This window comes from Phaethon aethereus (genome assembly GCF_964289735.1).
Source record: "Phaethon aethereus genome assembly, chromosome: 1".
In the NCBI taxonomy this organism is placed as follows: domain Eukaryota; kingdom Metazoa; phylum Chordata; class Aves; order Phaethontiformes; family Phaethontidae; genus Phaethon; species Phaethon aethereus.
Genome location: NC_138575.1, coordinates 222,809,256 through 222,833,477, shown reverse-complemented (window position 1 = coordinate 222,833,477; position 24,222 = coordinate 222,809,256). Strand labels below are relative to the sequence as shown.

At 56.1% G+C, this 24,222-nt stretch overlaps 1 protein-coding gene across 1 annotated transcript; it reads right to left on the bottom strand.

The window, feature by feature from the left end:
- Window positions 1-8,745: 8,745 nt before the first annotated feature.
- On the bottom strand, window positions 8,746-10,630 carry LOC309416754 (erythroblast NAD(P)(+)--arginine ADP-ribosyltransferase-like). Its single transcript, XM_082014113.1, has one exon. The coding sequence runs from the start codon at window positions 9,612-9,614 to the stop codon at window positions 8,769-8,771; it is 846 nt and encodes a 281-aa protein (XP_081870239.1). The 5' UTR covers window positions 9,615-10,630; the 3' UTR covers window positions 8,746-8,768.
- Between the last annotated feature and the right edge of the window lie 13,592 nt (window positions 10,631-24,222).

Sequence of the window (24,222 nt, the reverse complement as noted above, 5' to 3'; positions counted from 1 at the left end):
TCCGTTCACCAGGACTCTCTGAGCTCAGCCATCCAGCCAGCTCTTAACCCGGTGAAGAGCACGCCTGTCTAAGCCACAAGCTGCCAGCTTCTCCAGAAGAATGCTCTGGGAGATGCTGTCAAAGGCTTTACTAAAGTCCATGTAGACAACATCCACAGCCTTCCCCTCATCCACTAGGCGGGTCACCTGGTCATAGAAGGAGATCAGGTGGGCCAAGCAGGATCTGCCTTTCATGAACCCGTGCTGGCTGGGCCTGATCTCCTGGTTGTCCTGCACATGCCCTGTGAGCACGCTCAAGACCAACCGCTCCATGATCTTCCCCAGCACAGAGGTCAGGCTGACAGGCCTGTAGTTCCCAGGATCCTCCTTCCAGCCTTTCTTGTAGATGGGCGTCACATTGGCAAGCCTCCAGTCTTCTGGGACCTCCCCTGTTAACCAGGACTGCTGATAAATGATGGAGAGTGGCTTGGCAAGCTCCTCCGACAGCTCTCTCGGTACTCTCGGGTGGATCCCATCAGGCCCCATAGATTTGGGGTTGTCCAGGTGGCATAGCAGGTTGTTAACAGCTTCCTGCTGGATTACAGGGAGTTTACTGTGCTCTCCATCCCTGTCGTGCAGCTCAGGGGATGAATACCCTGCCGATACCTGGTCTGGCTATGAAAGACTGAGGCAAAGAAGGCATAAGTACCTCAGCCTTATCCTCAGCCTTGGTGACAATGTTCCCCGCCATATCCAGTAGGGGATGGAGATTCTCCTGGGCTCTCTTTTTGTTGTTAACATATCTGTAAAACCATTTTTTGTTGTCCCTTACGACCGTGTCCAGACTGAGCTCTAGCTGGGCTTTTGCCTTTCTAATTTTCTCTCTGCATGACCTAACGAGATCCTTGTATTCTTCTTGAGTTGCCTGCCCCTTTGTCCAAAGGTGATAAATTCTCCTCTTTTCCCTGAGACGCAGAAAAAGCTCCCTGTTCAGCCAGGCCGGTCGTCTTCCCGGCCAGCTCTTCTTAGGGCACATGGGGACCGCCTGCTCCTGCACCTTTAAGATTTCCTCTTGAACGCTGTCCAGCCTTCCTGGACCCTTTTGTCCTTCAGGACTGTCTCCCAAGGGACTCTCTCAACCAGTGATGTGTACAGGCCAAAGTCTGCCCTCCGGAAGTCCATGGTAGTGGTTTTGCTGACCCCCCTCCTCAATTCATCAAGAATTGAGAATTCTATCATTTCGTGGTCACTAGGCCCAAGGCAGCCTCTGACCACCACATCACCCACCGGTCCTGCCTGTTCGTAAAGAGCAGGTCAAGCAGGGCACCTCCCCTGGTGGGCTCACTTACCTGCTGTGTCAGGAAGTTATCCTCCACACACACCAGGAACCTCCTAGACTGTTTCCTCTCTGCTGTGTTATACTTCCAGCGGATGTCTGGTAAGTTGAAGTCCCTCACGAGAACAAGGGCTCATGGTTGGGAGACTTCTGCCTTGTAGAATGCTTGTCAAATGCTTCATCTGCCTCTTCGTCCTGGTTGGGTGGTCTATAACAGACTCTCAGCAGGATATCTGCCTCATTGGCCTACCGCCTCATCCTTACCCATGAGCCACTCGACCTTGTCACCACAGTCGTTGAGCTCTACACAATCAAAACACTCCCCAACATACAGAGCCACCCCACCGCCTCTCCTTCCATGCCTATCCCTTCTGAAGAGCTTATAGCCAACCGTTGCAGTACTCCAGTCATGAGAGTCATCCCACCATGTTTCTGTGATGGCAACTAAGTCATAGCTGTCCCGCCGCACAATGGCTACCAGCTCCTCCTGTTTGCTGCCCTGTACATGCAACTATTCCAACAAATGTTCCCATTCTCTACGGCCACCGCTGCTAAGCGAGTCAGTGAATCCGCCGGAGTATTCAAAAGGTGAGCTGGATGATTCCCTGCCTGGTGTGCAGCAATCCACCCTACTAGAAAGGACAACTCGAGCAACCTGCTCCCGTTGAAGATGTCCCTGCTCACTGCAGCAGGGGTTGGACTAGATGGCCTTGAAAGGTCCCTTCCAACCCAAACTCGTCTGTGACTTCTGGTTAGCGACGTTTAGGATTTCTTCCCATTTTTCTCATTGCCACACTGGTCGCGTCAGTGAACTATATGATCTTGAAGTGGGGTTCAAATGGCGGGGCAGGTTTTATATAAGAAGGAGGAGGCCCTAGGTCTGGTTGATTACCAGGTGGTTCTAGTATCTGGAGCATTCTGGGTGCTCCCTCCTCTATCTGATGCATATGGCAGTAACGATCTAATTGCGCATACCACTTTTTTACTGTTTCTCGTTGCGCAGCCCCCACGGGGGGGGGCGGTTCCGGCCAATACCGGTTTCAAGGTATTGGTCCTCGTAGGGTGCTTGGTTGCTACCATATGATTTTTTCAGCTTCCTGTAGAGCTAGACTAACCAGAGAGAGGCCCTTCTCCCAAAGTGAACATCGGTTTTCTGCATCTTTGAAGCTGTGCAAATAAAACCCGATAGGGCGTTTCGGACCCTCGGGTCCACGTTGCCACCTCTGTGTGGAGAGTGCGTGACTTGCCAAGCCCCACTGGATACAGAGGGGATCTATTGGGTGTATTGACCCTAAGAAGCCTCAAAGATGAACAATTTTAAGGCTTCTTCATGAATGGAGGTCCAATCCCAGGTGGCCCTTTTGCATGTCAAATCGTACAGGGCACGGGCTATGATGGAAAAAACTGGGATGTGTTTTCTCCAAAAGACCAGCAGGCCTAGGGCTGTAGCTCCTTCTTCTTTCCAGGCATTTTTTCTTGCTCAAGGGTAGTCAAGGTTTTGGGGGGAGTACACACCGTTCTTCCCCTCCACCACCAGACATCCAGGAACTTTACCTCAGAAGATGGGAGCTGTCTTGAATCATCTCCCTGCCCTCCATGTGCCTCAGCATAGCTTCTGGGAGGATCCGCTCCATGACCTTCCCAGGCACAGACGGGAGGCTGATGGGTCAGCAGTTCCCAGGGTCCTCCTCACAGCCCGGAGCAACCATCTGTGGGCCAGGACCTCTCAGCCCTGCAGCCAGGCCAGCCCCGGCCAAGGTGGGGGACCACTGTCGAGCTCCTCTTCCGTGGCACTGGTGAAGCTCCCACTCTGTAGCTCCATGGGGGCCCAGCTTGCTCAGGGAAAGCCACGCTCATGGGGCACCCGCGGCAACTACGGGTTCTGGTGCTCCACTGGGGGGCAAGTGGGCAGGGGTACAGCGGGGCCTCTTCCCTCTCCTCCTCCGCAGGGCCAGCATGGAGGTGTCGAGCAGGGACCGCCTGTCCCCGCGGGCTCCGCTGGCCTCCAAGGCCTCTCTGGGCTCCCTGTCAGGGAGCAACTCCTCTCCCCAGGGCTCCTTCTACTCCTCCCCAGAGCCCTGGCCCGGTGCGATGGCGGAGCCAGCAGCACTTACCCATGTGGGATTGCCCTGGACCCCCAAGGCTGTCGGGGAGCCGGGGCTGTAGCCAGGGCCAGTCCTTGGTCAGGACCCTCCACTGGAGCTGCCGGCAGGGACAGAGCAAGAGTGGCTCCCCGGGGATCATAGAATCACCGAATCACACAATCATTCCGGTTGGAAAAGACCTTTAAGATCATCAAGTCCAACCAGTAACCCAACACAATTGCCGTGTATTTCTCTCCCTAACGCTACAAAATATTTTCTTTTTCCCCTCTTCATTCCTTGGAGGGATCTGGGTCCTAATGTAGGGCACGAAGCCATTGGCCTCGTTGACAGTAGTTTGCCACCAGTAGGAGTCTTTGCTCAAGCAAGAGCAAAAGACACACCGAAAAGCGTGACGGAGCAATCAGGTAGGGCTATAATCGTGCCTGGGAGCCGTCTGCGCACATGAAGGTTTTGTGTCTCGCTCTGTGTAGTGGCCACAGAGTCAGTGTGATCTCCCTGTACAGCACTAGGAGACATCAATCTGTTTGCTTCTTTCCTCGACCAAGCTTTAAAGGCTGGCTTTGAAAGGAAAATGTGGTTAAAACGTAACATTCCTGCAGGAAGACCTCGTGTAACTGATTTACCAAAATTAAAACCTTTTTTCCCAGTGAAGCTTCATTTCCTCCATAGCAAGAAAAAGACCGGGTTTTGGACCAAATTGGTTGTGTGGGGTTCTAAGACATTTACTTTGTATATGCTGCCTGGAAGAAGTAGACTGCTCTGGATTTTGCATTTGCTGATGGAAGTTGGGAATTGTCAGCGTTGGGCTTCATGTTAGGATTGCGTCATCCTCGCGTTACTGAAACGAAACTTTTGCTGCACGCAACTCAAAGAAAAACACCTCAGTGTCTTGCAGAACCCTGCTCTTCGGCCTGCTTTCACCACCACAGGCAAATAGCTGCTGCTTTTTTCTGCACTGGATGTTTGAGACCTCATAGCTTTGCATGAGGGACAGCTATGGGATCAGAGAGTGAAACAGAAGCAGAAGCCTCAGAAGTTCACGTTTCTCCAAACCTTTCACCAACGCCTCAAGTTCCAAAGCAAGGAGAAGATACTGGCAAAGGTGTCATTTCCTACCTCAGGGATAAAGTGGTGGTAGGAATCGTGTTATGGAACATCTTCAACAGGCTGCCTATTGCTCGAAAGGCCAGCACAGGGCTAGTGTGCTGACGAGTGGGGCTTGCTTAGACGGGGGATTTTCTTGTGGAAAAATCAATCTACCGGTTTAAAATGAGGATAAGTAAATGCAGACACCCTGTCTGGAGCAGAGCTGTGCAACACCCAAGGGTAGCCCTGTCTCGGGTGAATTATGAGAGAAGTCCATGTGCTTTTCTGCACGTTTGTTCAATATGCTTACGGAAACAACTTGGGTCAGGTTTGTGTTTCAAGCCTTGCCATTGCATGGCCGATATTTCAGACCTGTAACAAGTACCGGCAAGAATCACATGCGACTGAGCATCAGAGTGAAATGTCCTATTTTTGTGCTATTGGTCAGATGTACAAGCGTCTAAAACAGTCTTAAACATCTCTCACGCTACACACACAGCCACGAAAAGTCAGGGTTAGAAGCAGCCCTGAGTAGCTGCTTAGCCTGCCTCCATGACTGACTATAGGCCTGTCAGACTGACCTCGGTACTGGGGAAGATTATGGAGAGGTTCACCTTGAGGGTGCTCACAGGGCATGTGCAGGACAACCAGGAGATCAGGCCCAGCCAGCACGGGTTCATGAAAGGCAGGTCCTGCTTGACCAACCTGATCTCCTTCTATGACCAGGTGACGTACCTAGTGGATGAGGGAAAGGCTGTGGATGTTGTCTGCCTGGAATTTACTAAAGCCTTTGACAGCATCTCCCACAGCATTCTCCTGGAGAAACGGGCGGCTCGTGGCTTAGACAGGTTTACTCTTCGCTGGGTAACGAACTGGCTGGACGGCCAACCCCAGAGAGTCCTGGTGAACGGAGGTAAATCCAATTGTTGGCCGGTCACAAGTGGTGCTCCCCAGGGCTCAGTTCTGGGGACGGTCTTGTTCAATATCTTTATCGATGATCTGGATGAGGGGATCGAGTGCCCCCTCAGTCAGTTTGCAGATGACACCAAGTTGGGAGGGAGCGTTGATCTGCTGGAGGCTGGGAGGGCTCTGCAGAGGGATCTGGACAAGCTGGATGGATGGACTGAGGTCAGCTGTATGAGGTTCAATATGGCCAAGTGCTGCGTCCAGCACTTGGGTCACAACAACCCCGTGCAACGCTCCAGGCTTGGGGAGGAGTGGCTGGAGAGCTGCCCAGCGGAAAAGGACCTGGGGGAGCTGGTTGACAGCCGGCTGAACATGAGCCGGCAGTGTGCCCAGGTGGCCAAGAAGGCCAATAGCATCCTGGCCTGTATCAGAAATAGTGTGGCCAGGAGGAGTAAGGCAGTGATCGTACCCCTGTACTTGGCACTGGTGAGGCTGCACCTCGAATCCTGTGTTCAGTGTTGGGTCCGTCATGACAAGAAGGACGTTGAGGTGCTGGAGCATGTCCAGAGAAGGGCAACGAACCTGGTGAGGCGTCTGGAGAGCAAGTGTTATGAGGAGTGGCTGAGGGAACTGGGGTTGGTCAGTCTGGAGAAGAGGAGGCTGAGGGGAGACCTCATCGCTCTCTACAAGCGCTGGCTGCCCCACGGCTGAGCCCCGAGCGAAGCCCCGCCTGGGTGCCTGGGGGTTTTTCTCCTTCACCCCTTGGAGCTGGGGGGCTGCGTCGTGGGACACCCTGGGGCCGCCCCCACGCACCCAAGGGCTCCCCCACCCCAGCACAGGTGCTCGGTGCCCGGGGGGCTTCACCCGCACCTCTCTCCCCCACAGCCTGCCATGCCCCTTGGTGACCCCGCTGGCCCCAAGCCCCCCGCTCGCCAGTGCTGCCAGCACCCCAGGGCAAGGCCGGCTCAGCGCCCACGCGAGGGACACGGGGTGCCCACGGCTGCTTGCCCGCGGGCATGGGGGACATATGGGGCAGGGTGGGGACACACGGGGTGCAGCGAGGCTGGTCATGGGCGGTCCCCCGATGTGGACGAGCGTGTGGGCACATGGAGATGTGGGGTGCCGCCTTGGGCGCAAGGGGCCAGGGGCACGTCCTGGGGGGGCTGGGGGACACAGTGCGGTGGCGGTTGCGCCCAGCCGGCGGGGCCGGGGCTGAGGGCAGCTCCAGTGAGTCACGGCACTGCCCCCGCCGCCCCCTCAGGCCGCCCCATAAAGCGCTGCTGCCCCAAGTGTCACCGCCCCATGGCACAGCCCCACGTCTGCCGGCCCCACTGTACGTGGGGGCTCCCAGCACCCCGAGCCGGGAGTGCTGCCCGGGCCACCCGCCTGACCTGGCTGCGCCGGCTCTGGACCTCAGGGCTTATTAAAGCACATCAAGGCTGCCCGGTGTCACCTGTGTCCTGGGGATGGGGCCACCCCTGGGTGCAGAGGGCACCCGTGGGGTGAGGAGGGAGGAAGAGGAGGCAGCCCTGGTTGCCTGCGAAGAGCAGGATCCGTTCCTGACCTCCTCCCTGCCCAGCAAGGGGCTGCAGAGCCCCGGACAGCCCTGGTCCTGCCCTGGGGGTGCCTGGCCCCATGGCTGCGCCCTGCCCCGGAGGAGGAGGAGGAAGAGGAGGAGGAGAGTGGGGACCCTGGCGCTCGGGGACCCCTACAGAGCTGGGCCCATCGTGTACCCCTCTGCACCCGCCCAGCACAGCGCTGCTGAGCCCCATGTGCTGCTCCGTGGGGCAGCCCCCCACCCATCTTGTCCTGGAAGTGTCCTGCTCCCGGGCACTGGGGCTGGGGTGGCTGGTGCCAGCCCCCTTCCTGCTCCCTTGGGCGCTGGGAGGAGATGCTGGGAGGACACCCACGCGAGACCCCTTGAGCAGGACCCGGGGCGTCGGCCGATGTTTTGGGGGATGCTCTGGATGCGAGAGGGCTGGGGATGTGGGGAGGTTGGAGGAGACCCTGCCTGCAGCCTCCCCGAGCTGCCCCCAGCCCAGGGAGCCGCAGGAAGCCCGCAGAGACACCCCGGTTCCACAGCGAGCCTTTATTCCTCCAGGAGCCAGGGGAAGGCGAGTGGCCGGCTAGGCAGGGACACCCCCAAAAGCGGCCCTGCTGCGCCCCTCTGGTCCCCGTCAGTGCCAGCCCCTGTCCCTGGGGCAGCCCCTCACAGACCCCACGCTCAGCTGCACCCAAAAGCCCCATCCACGGCTCTGCCAAAGGCCTCATCCAGGCTCCGCTGCTGCCCCGGCACTGCTGACACGTCCCAGGGCCGGTGGCACCATGGCAGGGCTGAGCTGGGCACAGGCGGCCGCCATGCGGGACCCTGCAGTGGGGCTGTCCCCATAGCCCCAGCCCCTCCTGCTGCTCTGTCCCGTCCCATCGTCTCGGTGAAGCTGGTGGCTCCTATTCCTGGCGCCTTTTCCTCGCCATGGTGCCGTGACTGCGGTGCTGTTGTGGCTCAGGGGCCCCTGGCAGCTGCTGCCAGGGCCACGGCTGCCAGGAGGAGCCCCCCGAGGAGCGGGGGGTCCTGGTGGACGCTCCTGCCTGGGAGTGCCAGAGGGGGGGAGTGAGGGGCAGACAGGGGGCAGGGGGCTCAGCCAGGGTCACCCCCGAGCTGCAGCGGGGGCTCTCGGCTCACCTGCACTGAAGACGCACGGCCGGCTCTTGCATCTCTTCTCTGCCAAAGAAACCAACTCTGTTTGCACGGCTGCTGCACGCTCTGCGCCGCGGCCCAGCTGTGCCATGCTGTGCCGTGCTGTGCTGTGCCGTGCTCTGCTCTGCCATGCCGTGCTCTGCTGTGCTGTGCGTATGACAACATGCCGTGCTGTGCTGTGCCATGCTGTGCCGTGCCAGGCTGTGCCGTGCTGTGCCGTGCCATGCTATGCCATGTTGTGCTGTGCTGCATCATGCCATGCCACACCGTGCTGAGCAGTGCTGTCCTGCATCACACCATGCTGTGCCATACCGTACCGTGCCATGCCATGTTGTGTTTTGCTGCAGAGGGTCCCCATTGCAAATGCTGGGGGAGAGCGGCTGGGAGACAGGCAAGGACACGCACCTGAAGGCAACCTCCCCCCCATGGCCCTCCCCATGGTCCCAATCCCCACTTCCTGGTGGAGCTGGTGGGACAGGGCCACCCCACGCCCCCCTTCCCCAGCACCCCAATGGAGGGGACGTCACCTTCCACCAACTCGCAGTTGTCGGTGCTGAGCACGGTCTGGGAGCGGAGGTGGATGAAGGCTCTGTCCCCATCGCGGGTGATGTTGGTGACCTCGAAGCTCTCGTAGGGCGGGATGAGGACCTCCTCCTCCTCAGGGAAGAAGGAGAAGTCCCTGATGGAGACAGTAGCAGGTCTCCACTGAGAAGAAGGTGTCCCGGCCGAAGGGCAGGGTGCTCTCGTTCCGGAGGGAGGCGGAGGTGAAGTGGCCGAAGCGGATGGATTGGTGGCGCTGGGCATTGAAGCAGATGCCCCGGACACCCCGGTAGACACGGTGGCAGCGATGGGGCTGGGCGTCCTGCAGGGCACGCAGGGCCTCGCTCAGGAGGAAATGCAGCGCCTTGAAGTGGAAGGCACCCAGGTATTCACCGCGGGAGCGCCCGGCCTCACGCACGGCTGCGTTGAATGCCTGGTGCAGGGGACCCTGCAGGGTGTACGCCAGGAGGGCGACCGCCTGCTCCAGCCGCAGCGCCGGTGACTGGGGCAAGCGTCCCCTCCAGCTCCGCCATTCAGCGGCGGCGAATGTCCACGCCTGAGCGTAGACACTGTTGTTGGCAAACTCGGTGCGGTTGAGGTCTCCCAGCTCCTCCTCCATCATGCGGCTGCAGCCCCGGTACTGGTCGTCGAAGGAGGTGGGGGCCATGTCCAGTGCCACCTCCTTGACGGGGGCGAGGTCTCGCCGGTGCGGGGAGCTGCCGGCGGCCAGCGTCCCGGCCAGCAGCACCAAACGCAGCACCAGATGCTCCATGTCAGGCAGAGGCGCCCCAGGGGAAGCCCCTGGCTGCCGCAGTGCCGTGGGCAGGGAGGCAGCCGGTTCCTCCGCAGGTGGCTGGGGAGGTGGGGGAGCGAGAGCAGGGTCAGCTCCAGGATGGCGGCGGGGCCTGGGAGGGGGCTGCAGAGAGCAGCAGGGCAGGCTGGAGGAATGCACCCACCATTGCATCCCTGGCCAGGGGCACCCCGCTCGGCAAACCTCTCGGCACCGGCCGAGACCCCGATGCCGTTACTCGTGTTAAATGCTGCCGACAGGCGGGCGTCCCCGGCGCCTGGCCCCACGGCCCCCGCAGCCCACAGGACTGCAGCATTCCCCGCTGGGAGCAAACCCCCCAGGATCCCCACAGTGTTACCTGTGCCCCACGGTGGGCGCGGGGTCGGGGTGCTGCTCCCCAACTCCCGTGGCACCCAGCCTCTTGGCGCCTGCCCGCTGCCGGCAGGAGAGGCGAGAAGCGTCCGCTCTTTCTTTTTATAGCAGCCCTAGCCGGGATTGCTCGGGCCTGGATCCAGACCCCACCTCTGTCCTCCTGGTTAATTTTACCGTCCCCTGCCCCAAGCGCCCAGAGCAGCCGCTGCCCCCTCCCGCCGTGCTGCGCGGCTGCGGGGGACGGTCAGGAAACCCCCGTGGGATAAATTGCCTTTGCTATAACCTGGGTGCAGGTGCTGTCCCGCTGGGGGCTCTGCCTTTTCCTGCAGGAGCCGCTGCCAGATCGGGCCCCGCCGACCCGGGACGCAGTGCTTGCACTGACCCCGCACCGTCACGCTGCTGAGGACGGGGCAGGTTGTGGCACGTGTGGCGTGGAGGTGTCAGTGGCGCTGGCGGGGGCATCCACGGCGGGTCAGCCCAAAGACCAAAACCTGGTCTTTTTGTTGCTATGGAGGAAACGAAGCTTCACAGGGAAAAAAAGTTTTAATTTTGGTAAATCAGTTACACGAGGTCTTCTTGGAGGAATGTTACATTTGAACCACATTTTCCTTTCAAAGCCAGCCTTTGAAGCTTGGTCGAGGAAAGAAGCAAACAGATTGATGTCTCCTAGTGCTGTACAGGGAGATCACACTGACTCTGTGGCCACTACACAGAGCGAGACACAAAACCTTCATGTGCGCAGACGGCTCCCAGGCACGATTATAGCCCTACCCGATTGCTCCGTCACGCTTTTCGGTGTGTCTTTTGCTCTTGCTTGAGCAAAGACTCCTACTGGTGGCAAACTACTGTCAACGAGGCCAACGGCTTCGTGCCCTACATTAGGACCCAGATCCCTCCAAGGAATGAAGAGGGGAAAAAGAAAATAATTTGTAGCATTAGGGAGAGAAATACACGGCAATTTTGTTGGGTTACTGGTTGGACTTGATGATCTTAAAGGTCTTTTCCAACTGGAATGATTGTGTGATTCGATGATTCTATGATCCCCGGGGAGCCACTTTTGCTCTGTCCCTGCCGGCAGCTCCAGTGGAGGGTCCTGACCAAGGACTGGCCCGGGCTACAGCCCCGGCTCCCCGACAGCCTTGGGGGTCCAGGGCAATCCCACATGGGTAAGACAGGCGGTCCCTGCTCGACACCTCCATGCTGGCCCTGCGGAGGAGGAGAGGGAAGAGGCCCCGCTGCACCCCTGCCCACGTGGCCCCCAGTGGAACACCAGAATCGGCGGTTGCCGCAGGTGCCCCATGAGCGTGGCTTTCCCTGAGCAAGCTGGGCCCCCATGGAGCTACAGAGTGGGAGCTTCACCAGTGCCACGGAAGAGGAGCTCGACAGCGGTCCCCTGCCCTGGCCGGGGCTGGCCTGGCTGCAGGGCTGAGAGGTCCTGGTCCACAGGTGGTTGCTCTGGGCTGTGAGGAGGACCCTGGGAACTGCCGACCCATCAGCCTCCCCTCTGTGCCTGGGAAGGTCATGGAGCGGATCCTCCCAGAAGCTATGCTGAGGCACATGGAGGGCAGGGAGGTGATTCGAGACAGCCAGCTTGGCTTCACCAAGGGCAAGTCCTGCCTGACCAACCTAGTGGCCTTCTAGGATGGAGTGACCACATGAGTGGACAAGGGAAGAGCTACCTATGTTGTCTGTCTGGACTTCTGGAAGGCCTTTCACAAGGTTCCCCACAACACCCTTCTCTCTAAGCTGGAGAGAGATGGATTTGATGGGTGGACTTTTGGGCAATGGCTCAATGTCCAGATGCAGACTGGTGACGAGCGGTGTCCCTCAGGGGTCCATACTGGGACCAGTACTCTTTAATACCTTCATCAATGACACAGACAGTGGGTTTGCATGGAGAGCACCCTCAGCCACTTTGCAGATGACCCCAAGCTGAGTGGGGTGGTTGGCACGCCTGAGGGATGGGATGCCATCCAGAGGGACCTGGACAAGCTTGAGGAAAGGGCCCCCGTGAACCTCATGAGGTTTAACAAGGCCAAGGGCAGGGTCCTGCACCTGGGTTGGGGCAACCCCCGGTATCAGTACGGGCTGGGGATGAAGGGGTGGAGAGCAGCCCCATGGAGAAGGACTTGACCGTCCTGGTGGATGAAAATCTGGACAGGATCCGGCAATGTGCACTCGCAGCCCAGAAGGCCAACCGTGTCCTGGGCTGCCCCCAATGCCGCGTGTCCAGCAGGGCGAGGGAGGGGATTCTGCCCCTCTGCCCCGCTCTGGGGAGACCCCCCTGCAGTGCTGCGTCCAGCTCTGGAGCCCTCGGCACAGGAGAGACACGGACCTGCTGGAGGAGGGCTGGAGGAGGCCCCAACAATGCTCCAAGGGCTGGAACAGCTCTGCTGGGAGGCCAGGCTGGGAGAGTTGGGATGGCTCAGCCTGGAGCAGAGAAGGCTCCGGGGAGACCTCATGGCTCTCTACAACTGCCTGACAGGGGGTTGTGGCGAGGAGGGGATTGGTCCCCTCTCCCAAGTAACCAGCCATAGGATGAGAGGAAATGGCCTCAAGTTGCGCCAGGGGAGCTTTAGATTGGATATTAGGAAAAATGTCATTCCTGGGAAAGTGGAGCATTACATCACCTCGGCGGGGAGCCCGGGGTAGCCACGTCCCTTAGATTTGGAGCTGGCTTCTGGTGCTGGCAGGTGCTCACCTGCCAGCCGAGAGCCACCCCTGCTGCTCCATCCTCCCAGTGGGCTCTTTCCTGCACCTCGTTCGTGCCGCTGCGGCCCCTGAGCGCAACCCACACTTCCCGGGAGCTTGACCCCCTGCCCCGGGGCTCTCGCCACTGCGGAGGCCCCCTCCTTGCCCTGCGCAGCCTCTGCTCAGCCTTGCCCCGTTCCCCGCACCCCTCCTGTGTCCCCAGGAGCAGCTCTCTGCGAGAGAGTGGGCACGGCGCCCGCCGCCCGGGCGCGGCGCAGGGCTGCATCCTGGCAGATGGTACAGTTTCACTGTAGAGTTGCTGACAGGACTGAGGAAGGGACCGTCTCGGGTTTTCTGGCTCTCCCCGTCTCCTGCCTTTCCTTCCTTGTCCCGAGTCTGATGCCCGCTGCGGGCAGGGCTCCTTGCGTGGCGGCCTGAGCCCGTGCGTCAGCAAGGGGCGACAGCGAGGCTGCCTGCCAAGAGCTGCCCCCAGGCAGCTGGGCCGTGGGGCAGGCGTGGGCTGCGGTGCTCAGCCGGCAGCACTGTCTTTTTGCACCGTGGAGCAGGGGGACACCGTTGATAAGACGGAAAAGCTGTTGGGGAGACTCTCCTGCTCCTCCCAGCACACACCACCGGCACGGGCCTTGCCCGCACCCGTCTTTCTCCCGAGACAGACCAGGCACAGACGCGCACTGGGGGACAATTGATGTCTTTTATGTTCCTGAGCAAGCATTCGCAGTCGAGCGGCGCTGGCAGCACGATGACCTCAGGGCAGCAGGATGCATGGGGCATCGTCCATGCGCCCATCCCTCGCGTGCCTCCCCGTGCCGCTCTCTCCAGACACTGCGCAGTCTCACGGCCAGCCGCCATCTCCGGGGACCCACCGGGGGCTGGCAGCGGGGTGCTGCAGCTCTTGCTGTCCCGTGATGCAGCTGCAGCGGAAAGCCCTGCGCAGAGCCCGCAGAGCCCTCCTGAAGAGGGAGGGCGGCCGTTGCCTTTGAGCCTGGGCGGGCAGCACGAGGGCGGCGATGCCTGTGGGGGGAGGAGAGCTGTAGGTGAGGGGCCGGGTGGGCGACAGACAAGCTGCTGCCTGCCCCGCGCCTGCCAGGCCTTTCCCCAGGGAGGGGTGGCCGTGGTGCGGCCAGCCCCCGTGCGCGCAGTGCTGCTGGCCTGGCCTGGCCTGGTTGCCACTCACCAGGCTGGCGCTCAACTTGTGGACATACCTGAGTCATCGTCGTACATGTCCCTGCAGCCGGAGGAGCGCATGGAGGCCGCCTGCATGGGGAGAGCAAAGGCACAGGCAGGGAAGGGAGGAGGTGACACAGGGACCACCAGGAATCTCCCTATCACTCGCACCCTGGGCACTGCGTCTGCCTCTGGCGCCTCGGGGTGCTGAGCGCCAGCCATGTGTGCCTGTCTCGCCTGGTGCCACTGGTACCGCTCCAAGGACGAAGGCACTACATCTTCTTTGTTGTCTGCTGCTGGAGCAAGGTGGGGCGTGCCAGCACGTGCCGGAGGGCTTTGAGGCAGTAATGAAGCCACTGCACCCTCCTGCGCTTCTGGGGAGACAGTGGTGGAGCTGCCCTCTCCTTGCTGGTGGCCAGACCGGGGAGAAGCAGTGATTTCTTCGTCCTCGTGTGCTGCTGGGACCAGAGGGGCTGTGGTGTCCTCTCCCTGAGGCTCTTCAGCCAGGGGAGACTCAGTGTCCTGCAGTGCTGCAGGTGTTGCAGCCACAGACAGATCTGTGCTTTCTTCCAGGTCCCGCTGTTGCGGCGGCTGCTGCTCAAGTCCCTGGACTGCAAGCACGGCCCTCCTCACGGCCTCCCGCACTATGTACTGGGCCATGGCCTGCAGAGCCTCCTCGTCGGCCATGGGGCCGTGTGGGGCAGGTGCTTGGCTCTCTGCCTCTGCAGCTGCGGCCCACTCGCTGGCAGCTGGTGCTGGTGCATCCTCTTGTGCCGCGGGAGAGAGAGGGACGCCCTGCCCCTCTTCCTCAGGAGCTGCGGCCTGGGCAGAAGCTGCCGGCTCAGCATCCGTGGGACTCGCCGGGGCAGGAGACACGTTCTGCAGGTCTCTGGCTGCCTCTCCTACCACCTCCGGTCCCAAGCTGCTGGGCTGGGCGTGCCCCTCCTGGGGGTGGTCCTGGAAGAGTTCCGGGCCCAAGGGGTTGACCCCAGTGTTGCAGATGGTGACTTCTGCTTGGGACACCTCTGTGCTACTGTCATCTGCCCGCTGCTCCTCCTTGGCAAAGGCCTCCAGCTTCTCCTGTGGCACCTGCAGGACTGCCCCCACTGCTGCCCCTGCCTGATGTTTGCTGGGGACATGGGCTTCCAGTCGCTCCAGCAGGTCCTGCTTGCTTGTGGTGGCCTCAGGGAGCTGCAGGGGTGTCAGCTCTGGCTGCTGCAAGCTGGAAAATGAGTGGCCCTTGCATAGCTGAAAGAGAGAGAGGGATTTGGAAAGGGCTGTCTCCTCCTGCAATGCTGTACTGCAGGGCGGTGCCACCCAGTGCGCCAGGCTCTGCGTCTGCAAGAGAAGCCGAGGAGAGAGGCTGCGTGACTGCAGCCCTTGCCCCTGCGTCCCCGCTGGGAGAGCTCCTGCAGCCGGGCTCCCCTGCCACCCCCAGGGCAGCGCTCGGCCCCGCAGGCGGCTGCTGCCCTGCTCCCAGAGCCCTCTGAGGAGAGAGCTGGTCCCCGTGTGGCCCATGGCCACTCGCGGGAGCACCCCTGACGTGCCTGGGCATCCTGCTGGGCATGGCACGAGGGGCTGCTCTTGCTACGGGGGCCAGGCCCACCTGTCCCCGCCTGCACCTCCCGCCTGCGCGTTGGGAAGACGTTCGGCCCCGTCTCCCTCAGGCTCCCTACCTGTGCGTGGTGGCTCCCCGCGGCCTGCGAGCTCTCTGGGCAGGGGAGCCGTGGCAGCCTGTCCCCATGGTGGGACGAGGCCGGGCTCTGGCTACCCTGCGGCGCTGCATTTGGCTGCCTGTGGCGTGCCTTCGGGCAGGAGGAGGAGAAGGCACGGGATGGAGGCGGCCGCCTTGGCGCAGCGGCCCCCACAGTGCCAGCGAAGCCCGGCACCAAGGCAGCTCCGTGTGGCCCCGTCCCAGCGCCAGCCTCTCCCTCCTGCCCCGTCCCTCACCTGGTGCCTCTTCTGCAGGCTCGGCAGCCTGGTGTCAGGCTGGGAGCGGGCGTTCGCCTCCTCGTCCATGGGCATCTTTGGCGTCTTCTGCCGCAGACCTTCCACGGGCACCCAGGGGAGATGCTGCCTCCTGAGGGAGGTGCTGTCCTGGGAGTGGGCACCCCAGGGCGCTCGCTCCTTAAATACCCCCCGTCACCGCGGGGACCCATGTCACAATGGCCTCTGGGCACGATGCGGCCCCCTGTCACAGAGCCCTGGCGGTCGCTGTGGAGACGTCCAGGCCTGGGACCGGCAGAGGCAGCTGTAGGCCTGCGCCCCTTGGGCACCTTCCTGCGGGGCTTGTGCTGGGCCAGTGCCACGGCCGCAGGTGCGCGGCCCGCCACGGGCAGGGCCTGGCTGCTGCTGCTTTCCCCCCGAGAGGGAGAGCGCAGCCCCTGCCGGCGTTGCGTGATGTGAGCTGGCTTCTTCTCCTTTGCTTCAGGGCAACGAGCCGCGGCTCTCTCTCCAGGGGGTGTGATGATGTCAGGAGCATGTTATGCCACCCTGTGGGAATTTGGGTGCCTTCTGTTAACGCTGAGCTCTCGGCTGTGTGTGCCAGGTAAAAGGGCTGCAGGAAGAGGCCGCAACACTGCACAGCGGGCTGGGACTCGCAGGGAGAAGTAGCGTTTCACCGTGTGCTTGGAGACAGGTTGATGCCTTTGGCACGTGAGGGGAAGGGTGCACAGCCGGGGGTCCGTCGGCTGCCCCTGCTTCCCCTACCACAAGGAGTGCCCCAGCGCTGCCAGGAAGCTCATCCCACGATCTGCGATTGTTTCTGCTTGGCCTGGAGCTGTGGGAAACTGCTACGTCGGCTGCGGGGAGGGCGAGCGCTGCAGACCTTCGACCACCGGGCCAAGAGGTCCGGCTCGCATCCTCGCAGGGCCCGGACACTGACACGGGACAGGACACCAAGTGTCAGTGGAAGAAGGGCTCCAGGATTGCTGCTCCAGGATCCGTTAGAGAATCACGACTGAGCTTGGACCCCAGGAGTCCCGGCCCAGGCGTGGAGCTTGTGAGAGCACGTGCTTCCATGAGATGTCTCGGGAGGCAAGCCTGGGGTCTTGCCCCAGTGGCAGAGTCATAATCCCAGCTGCACGGTGCCAAAGCCCAGCTGGTGCTGCGGCAGGTCGTGCTCCACCTGCACGGTCCTTCTCTTGTAACAGGCCGCTGAGGGCTGTGCGAGGGGAGCCGTCGCACTGGAGCCTGGGGCTGTCCCGCGGCTGCTACTAAAATTTCTCATCTCTCTTGAGGAGGAATATCCCCTGTTGTGGGGGTATAATATGTTCATCTGACTCGTGTGATGAAGTGTAACCTTCTGTACTTTTATGGATTTCTCCTGCACCATAAAAAGGGGTATTTTACAGGAGAAACTTAAACTACTTTGCTGGTATATCAGCTCAAACAAGTTTGACCACTGACCGCATAGTATTGTGTAAAGAGAAACTTGTAAAGTGCATGCATAAAGTTTGGGGTCATCCTGGGGGCACGCTGAGGAAGATTCGAGAAGACTCTAGAAGGAGAGGAGGGCATGTGCCGGAGAAGACACGCCTATTCATGAATATGTATTAGCAGACAGGCCTATTCATGAATATGTATTAGCAGACAGGATCATGCTGAGGAAGATTCGAGAAGACTCTAGAAGGAGAAGAGGGCATGTGCCGAAGAAGGCACGCCTATTCATGAATATGTATTTGCAGACAGCATATAAACCAAGAACAGGAACTGTACCGCGTGCGTCTTGGTGGAGCGGAGACTCCCGGCGCACCCAGCGCTGTTTGCTTGCCTCTATTCGTTTAATAAATTGTAAACTTAAATTGGAATCCTGTTTGGGACTCAATCATTTATCACAACTGGGGGCTCGACCGGGATGGTCTTGGTTCCTGAATTGGGAGTTGATCTAGGAGGGGCGCCCCACCATTTGGTGGCTCCTGGTCGGGTCGGGTCGGGACTAACGCCATCCTGAACCTGAATAAGGGCAAGCAAAGAGTTTGATTTTTTTATGAGCTCCCTTGCCGGCTGCAGCAGTTTATTTTGCCCGTAATTCTGCGCGCGAAGATCCGAACGAAGACGACGGAGTCGTAAGTATTTAAGGTGTATACCGTTCGGTTGGGTGGCATTCGGTTGCCTGTGTGTGTAAGAGTGTGACTGAGACGGAACCTAGTTGCGAAGCGATTGTGGAGGTCTTCTAACCGCGGTTCCAATCTCGCACGAGGGACTTGGCCGGTGAAGGACCGAAGGGATTCCTATGGGATTCGTGGGTGGGTGATAGGTCCTAAACCCCCTGCAAGACACTCTTACTGGTAAGCAAGGGCTGTAGGAATTGCCACAGTAAACTTTCCTAGATGGGTCAGACGAAATCGAGAACCCAGGACCAGAAGAAAGGGAGCAAATTACTAAAAAGACCTCCGGAGAGTCCATTAGGAATAATGATTAAAAATTGGAATGATAGGGGCCCCAGAAAAGGAAAAAGTCAATTAAAATTAGTTCAATATTGTATGGTAGAATGGCCAAAAGAACCTTTGAGACCACATGTCTTTTGGCCGGTTTTTGGATCTTTTGAAGACTGGGTCTGCCAGGCTTTATATATGTTAATTCGAAGGAAGCTTTTAGTCAAGAGGAAAGCGATTATGCCTCACTATTTAAAAGTGAAAAGGAAAAAGAAAAAGATGATAAATGGGAGCCACTGGGTAACCTACCGCTTCCATATCCGTCTTCGGCAGCGGCTCCCCCTCCGGTAGCCGTAGTACCTCTACCTGTACCACCGTTGCCCCTACCTCCACCACCAACAGCACCGGAAATAGATCGACCTCCGGCTGCATGTACGAGAAGTAGGACTGCTGTGTCTGAGGGAGCTTCTCTATATCCCTTACGAGAAGTACCCCTCGGAGGCAATCAGGGAGGCATCGGGTTTGTGGCAGTCCCATTAAATAATCATACAGGGAATAAGGGAAGAGGTTCCCCGAGGCCAAATACAGTGGCTGGGACCGCATTCCTTAGAACACAATTTGTAGCTAAATGCTGGGGGGATATAAGACTTCGAGAAGCCCAGAAAGTCCATGTTAGGAGGGACGAAGAAAAACAAAAAGCAAAAGCAAAAATTTTTGTAGCAGCAGCAAGAGAAAGTCAGAAAAATAAGACTCCGTCTGGAGAGAAAAGCGAAAAAAAAGAATAGAGCAGACACCCCGGGGCCAGCCTTATTAATTGGTCCCCATAAAGAGGATACAGGGGCCGAAAAATCAACCATTCAAAAATTTCCAAAAGGAATAGAAAAAGGGAAGAGCTGTATGTCAGTAGTAGGGGCAAAAGGAGAGCCTTTTAAAGTAAATATCTTGCTTAATGATTTACTTCGGCTCCCTGAAGCCGAATACAATTTATTAGGAAGGGATTTGATTTTGAAGTTAAACTTGAGCATTCGGAGTCAAGGGGACAAATTGCCCAATTAGAATCAAGCAATACCCTATACCTATGGAGGGTCGAAAAGGACTAAAACCTGTAGTTGCCCAAACATACTTGGTATAGTGTAATAGATTTGAAGGATGCTTTTTGGGCCTGTCCTCTGGATGAGGGATCCAAAGATTATTTTGCCTTTGAGTGGGAGGACGAAAACAACAATTAAGATGGACTGTGTTACCACAAGGGTTTACGGAGTCACCAGATCTATTTGGACAAACTTTAGAGAAAATCTTACAAGATTTCACAATACCCAAGGAGGTAAAATTATTGCAATATGTGAACGATTTATTAGTAGCAGGAGAAACTGAAGAGGGGACCCGAAAAGCCACCATTAAATTGTTAAATTTTCTAGGGGAAAAGGGATTAAAGGTGTCCCGATCAAAGCTACAGTTTGTAGAACAAGAAGTAAAATATACTTAGGACATGGGCTGAGTAAAGGAAGGAAGAAGTTAGATCCTGATAGGGTATCTGGGATTCTATCCTTAAGACCCCCACAAGCTAAAAAGGAAATTAGGCAAATACTGGGATTATTAGGAAGCAGAGGATGGCCTGCTTGTCTCCAAGCTTTGGTTGCTACAGCATTATTAATAGAGGAAGTTAGGAAGATTACCTTTAGTGCTCCTTTAAAGGTGTATACCCCACACAATGTCAGAAATGTTTTACAACAAAAAGCGGAAAAATGGTTAACGGACAGCCGGATCCTAAAGTATGAAGCAATACTAATAGACTCCCCTGACTTAGAACTGAGGGTGACTTCTGCTCAGAGTCCAGCACAATTTTTGTTTGGAGAACCATCAGAGGAATTACAACATAACTGTTTAGAGGCAATTGAGACCCAGACTAAGGTGAGACCAGATTTAAGAGATACTGAGTTGGAAAATGGAGAAGCACTGTTTATAGATGGCTCCTCCCGAGTGGTAGAAGGGAAGAGAAAATCGGGATATGCAATAATTACTAAGGACTTGGAACTTGTGGAATCAGGACCTCTGAGTCCATCATGGTCAGCTCAGGCTTGTGAGCTGTATGCCCTATGTAGGGCCCTGGAATTATTAAAAGGACACATATGGGGTGGTCACACTTTTGGAAAAATTTGGGAAGAAAGGGGTTTTGATTAATTCCCAAGGGAGGAATTTAATACATCAAGAACTGCTAGTAAAAATTTTAAAGGCGTTAAGAGAACCAAAGGAGATAGCAGTGGTACATGTGAGGGGACACCAAAAGGGATTAGATTACCGAACTAGAGGAAATAACTTAGCAGATAAAGAGGCCCGCAAAGCAGCCTTGAGGACTAAAGTTGCCAAAATTAATGTCATACAAACAAAGGAGGACACCAGCAAAGAAGGACGAGAGGAAAGAGAGACGTTTACCCCAGAAGAACAAACAAAATTGGAGAAAATAGGAGCTAAATTAGAACAAGGAAAATGGACACTGCCCGATGGGCGAGAAATGTTCCACGGGAGGGAGAAAAACAGCTTACAGACCCTTTGAGAAAGTACAAGTCGATTTCAAAAATATTTATTGGTAATAGTAGATCATTTAACACAGCGGGTAGAAGCTTACCCTGTAGCACGAGCTACGGCACAGATGGTGGTAAAAATTTTATTGGAACATTTGATACCTAGATATGGGATAATCCAGTACATTGATTCTGACCAGGGCACACATTTTACTTCTAAAATAATAAAACTATTATGTCAGTCATTAGGTATTCAGTGGGAATACCACACTCCGTGGCACCCACAAGGCTCGGGGAAGGTAGAAAGAATGAATAAATTAATGATTGAGACACAAATGCCCTGGACGAAATGTTTACCATTGGACAGTGAGACTGGATTATCGCCATACGAAATGTTATATGGCATGCCTTATTTTCAAGGAATGCCTCTGGGGAACGATGTAATTGAGGATCATAGTATCCAACAATATATAATTACCATTGGAAAAAGAGTAAAAGAATTGAGAGAGATTGGGATGGTGGCCCAAACACCGCCTTTAGCATTTGCAATTACAGAAACAGCTGTGAGAACTGCTGAAAAAGGATGGGCACATGTATCGCGAGTGAAAGGTCCACTGAAGGAGTAGAACGTCTAAATTGCTGTGGGAATTTTATTGTGGCTACTCCTGTAGAATTGGTGAACAGGGAGTCTAATAACAGGGATCAGTTTTGCAAATATACTAGTGTATGGGAGGATCAGCAAAGCCTTTGTGTAGAAGGTGGTGTTTATTTATAAGAGCGAAATGTTCTCAGTATCTCTCCAAGAGGAGGACAAGAAGATAGTTTAAATAATATAGACTTCAGGTGCATCCGCTGTGGAACATCCACCCCCTTAGAAGAATTAATTTGGGTACTAAGAAAGCACCCCCTTAAAGGAAGGAAGAGGGCAAGACCGGAGGGGAACTGGTGTTGCGGCTTAAAAAGGGTCTGCCAAGGGCTGCAACCCCTTTGGGCTGTGACCGCCGATCACTATGGCCCTGACCGGACCTCTTCTAGTTCTACTTGGGGTGAGTTCCTTGGCTCTGACTACGGCAAATAACTGTAGTCAACGTGTATCCAAAAGAACTCCCTTATCAATATTGGGTAGAGATGAAGACAGAAGGAGGAAGATTAATCGGAACGAGTAAGGTTGTAACCAATTTGAACAACATCCAGCTGGGGTTTACCCCAGAAGTGTGTAGGAACTAACTTAGAGGCAAAAATTGAAAAACTGAGGACCTTTTCTAATTGTACAGCCCGTACCTGTAATCCGATAAATGTGACTCTTATAAACTTAGAAAAGTGGAAACAGGAAAAAGTAACCAAAATGGGACTTACGATATATGGACCTGGAGAAGACCCAGGTATAGTTATTAGTATTGAAATAAAAGAAAGAACAAAAGAATCGGTACAGCATAGACTGTTATTTAATTCATTTGATCATGAAATAGAAACAGGAGGGAAACATGAAATTCCCACAGTTGCTAAAAATCTATTTGTAAACCTTGCTGAAAACATTGCTATGTTTGTGGTGGAACAAATCAAGGTGAACGATGGCCAGGGGAAGCTATGGAGAGCAATAGAAGTTATCCCCAAGTTTGGAAAACAATGGGAAAGGGTAATAGGAAGCCACAATGGGTACTCCAAACGAGTATAATTGGAAGGAGTTGTTGGCAAAACACCAAAGGGTTGGCTGTTGGGATAAACCCTGCACAGCTCGACCTTAAGGAGAAGGAGCTGTGGTGTTGATCTGCACGGCTCGACCTTAAGGAGAAGGAGCTGTGGCACTGAGAAGCTGGTAAACAGCTGGATAGCTGCACGGCTCGGCCTTGAGGAGAAGGAGCTGTGGAAAACAACTAAGAAGAAGCGAGGAAAACAGGAACACCTGCAAGCAGCGAATCCTGACTGTGTGAGAGGCGCGTGGACAGCGCGTGATATTTTGTATATAGCCAATTGCAATAAGGTGTGTAACAAGCTGTAACCAATCCTGAGTGTGTGCGCAGTGACTAAACAAAGATTATGATATATACTGGAGTCAGACAAGACAATAAGGGGCTTCGGAATATAACTCTCATAGAGTTGTGAAGTCCATCCTTCTCCCGCAACTGGTGACCCCGGCGTGATACAATCTCTGGGATCTCATCGTTGAACACCGGTCGAGCGCAGAGGACGCAGCGGGAGAAGCCCGGTTGGAAGAATTGCAGTCAGTGGGACTGACGCAAGGAAAAAGAAAAAGGAATACGTTGCAACGGAGAAGCACCCAGCGAGGTGAGGTGAGCAACCGGGGCGGCATGGGGCAGAACACATCGCATGAAGAAGGGGCGATAGTCAGACTCCTGCTGCACATGCTCTCTAAGAGAGGACTGAAATATGATGAAGATACACTTAGAAGGCTTATAATTTGGAGACGAAAGAAAGGGTACCCCCCTGATCCGTCTGTGGCATTTAAGGCAGAGTCGTGGGAGGAGATAGGAAAAATGTTATGGGAACGTATTGAGAAAACCGCCGCAGAGTTAGTGACGGCGTGGAAGTTGATATTAACCACATTAAAAGCCTTAAAGACAGAGAGAAAAGCTGCAGCTGATCTGGAGGAGGCTGTTAAACTGCCTTCAACCAATCCCTTTTTAACTGAGTCAGAGGGTCCAGGACCTTCAGTGACTCCGACTGCACCTCCTGAGGTGCCAGATGCACCGGGTGAACTGGCCGCATTAGATAAGTCAGAGAAACAGATCTACGATGATATATGTGAGGGCAAGACGGGACAAAGCTGCCCAGAACAATGTACTCAATGTTCCCCTGTGTGTCCATGTGAAAGATTGATGGGGCGGGCTTCACCACCTCCGAAACCACCCAGACTTAACCGATTGAAAGCCGTAGTTTTGAAGCCCTCAGCCGAGCCCCTGCCACCTTTACGGCCCCCGTTGCCCGATAGCAACGACGAAGAAGAAGAGCCTGTTGTAGAGACTATAGGGAGGCAAGAGCCTAGAATGAAAGGCGACCCTAGGGAGCGGTGGAAAGACCTTTTTTTAGGAGCAATGAAAGACGAGGAAACGGAGTTACTGATGGCATTTCCTGTAGTGTACAGCCTCACGGGCCCAATCGCTGGGACCCATTTCACTGGGACTTGATTAAGAAAGTGCGGAAGGCAGTGGAAAATTATGGCTTGCAATCACCTTTCACGCAAGCTCTATGAGATAACATATTCACAGGAATGGTTCTTACACCATGGGATTGTCGGCAGATGATAGATATGTTGTTGACACCAACCCAAAGGTTATTGTGGGCAGACAGGTGGTATAAACTCTGTATGCAAGAAGCCCTGAGAAACCTGGAGCGTCAAGACGGCGATCCACTTCAGAACATCGCTATGGAACAAATGACAGGCCAGGGACTGTTTGTGGATGTTAGATTGCAAGCTCAGCTGCCCTTAGAAGCCTTGCAATTAGTTGGGCGACTAGCGTTGAATGCGTTGCGAACAGTCCCTGAGGAGGGAAAGAGGCAACCATCTTATACTTAAATGAGACAAGGGAGAGATGAACCGTATATGTCTTTTGCTGATCGTCTGAGAGACGCTTTGAATAAGGCGTATACCAATGAAGACGCAAAACTAGCAGTGTT

Excerpts from the sequence above, each read along its gene's own strand:
- LOC309416754 (XM_082014113.1), bottom strand. The coding sequence starts at position 9,614 with ATGCAATGGTGGGTGCATTCCTCCAGCCTGCCCTGCTGCTCTCTGCAG.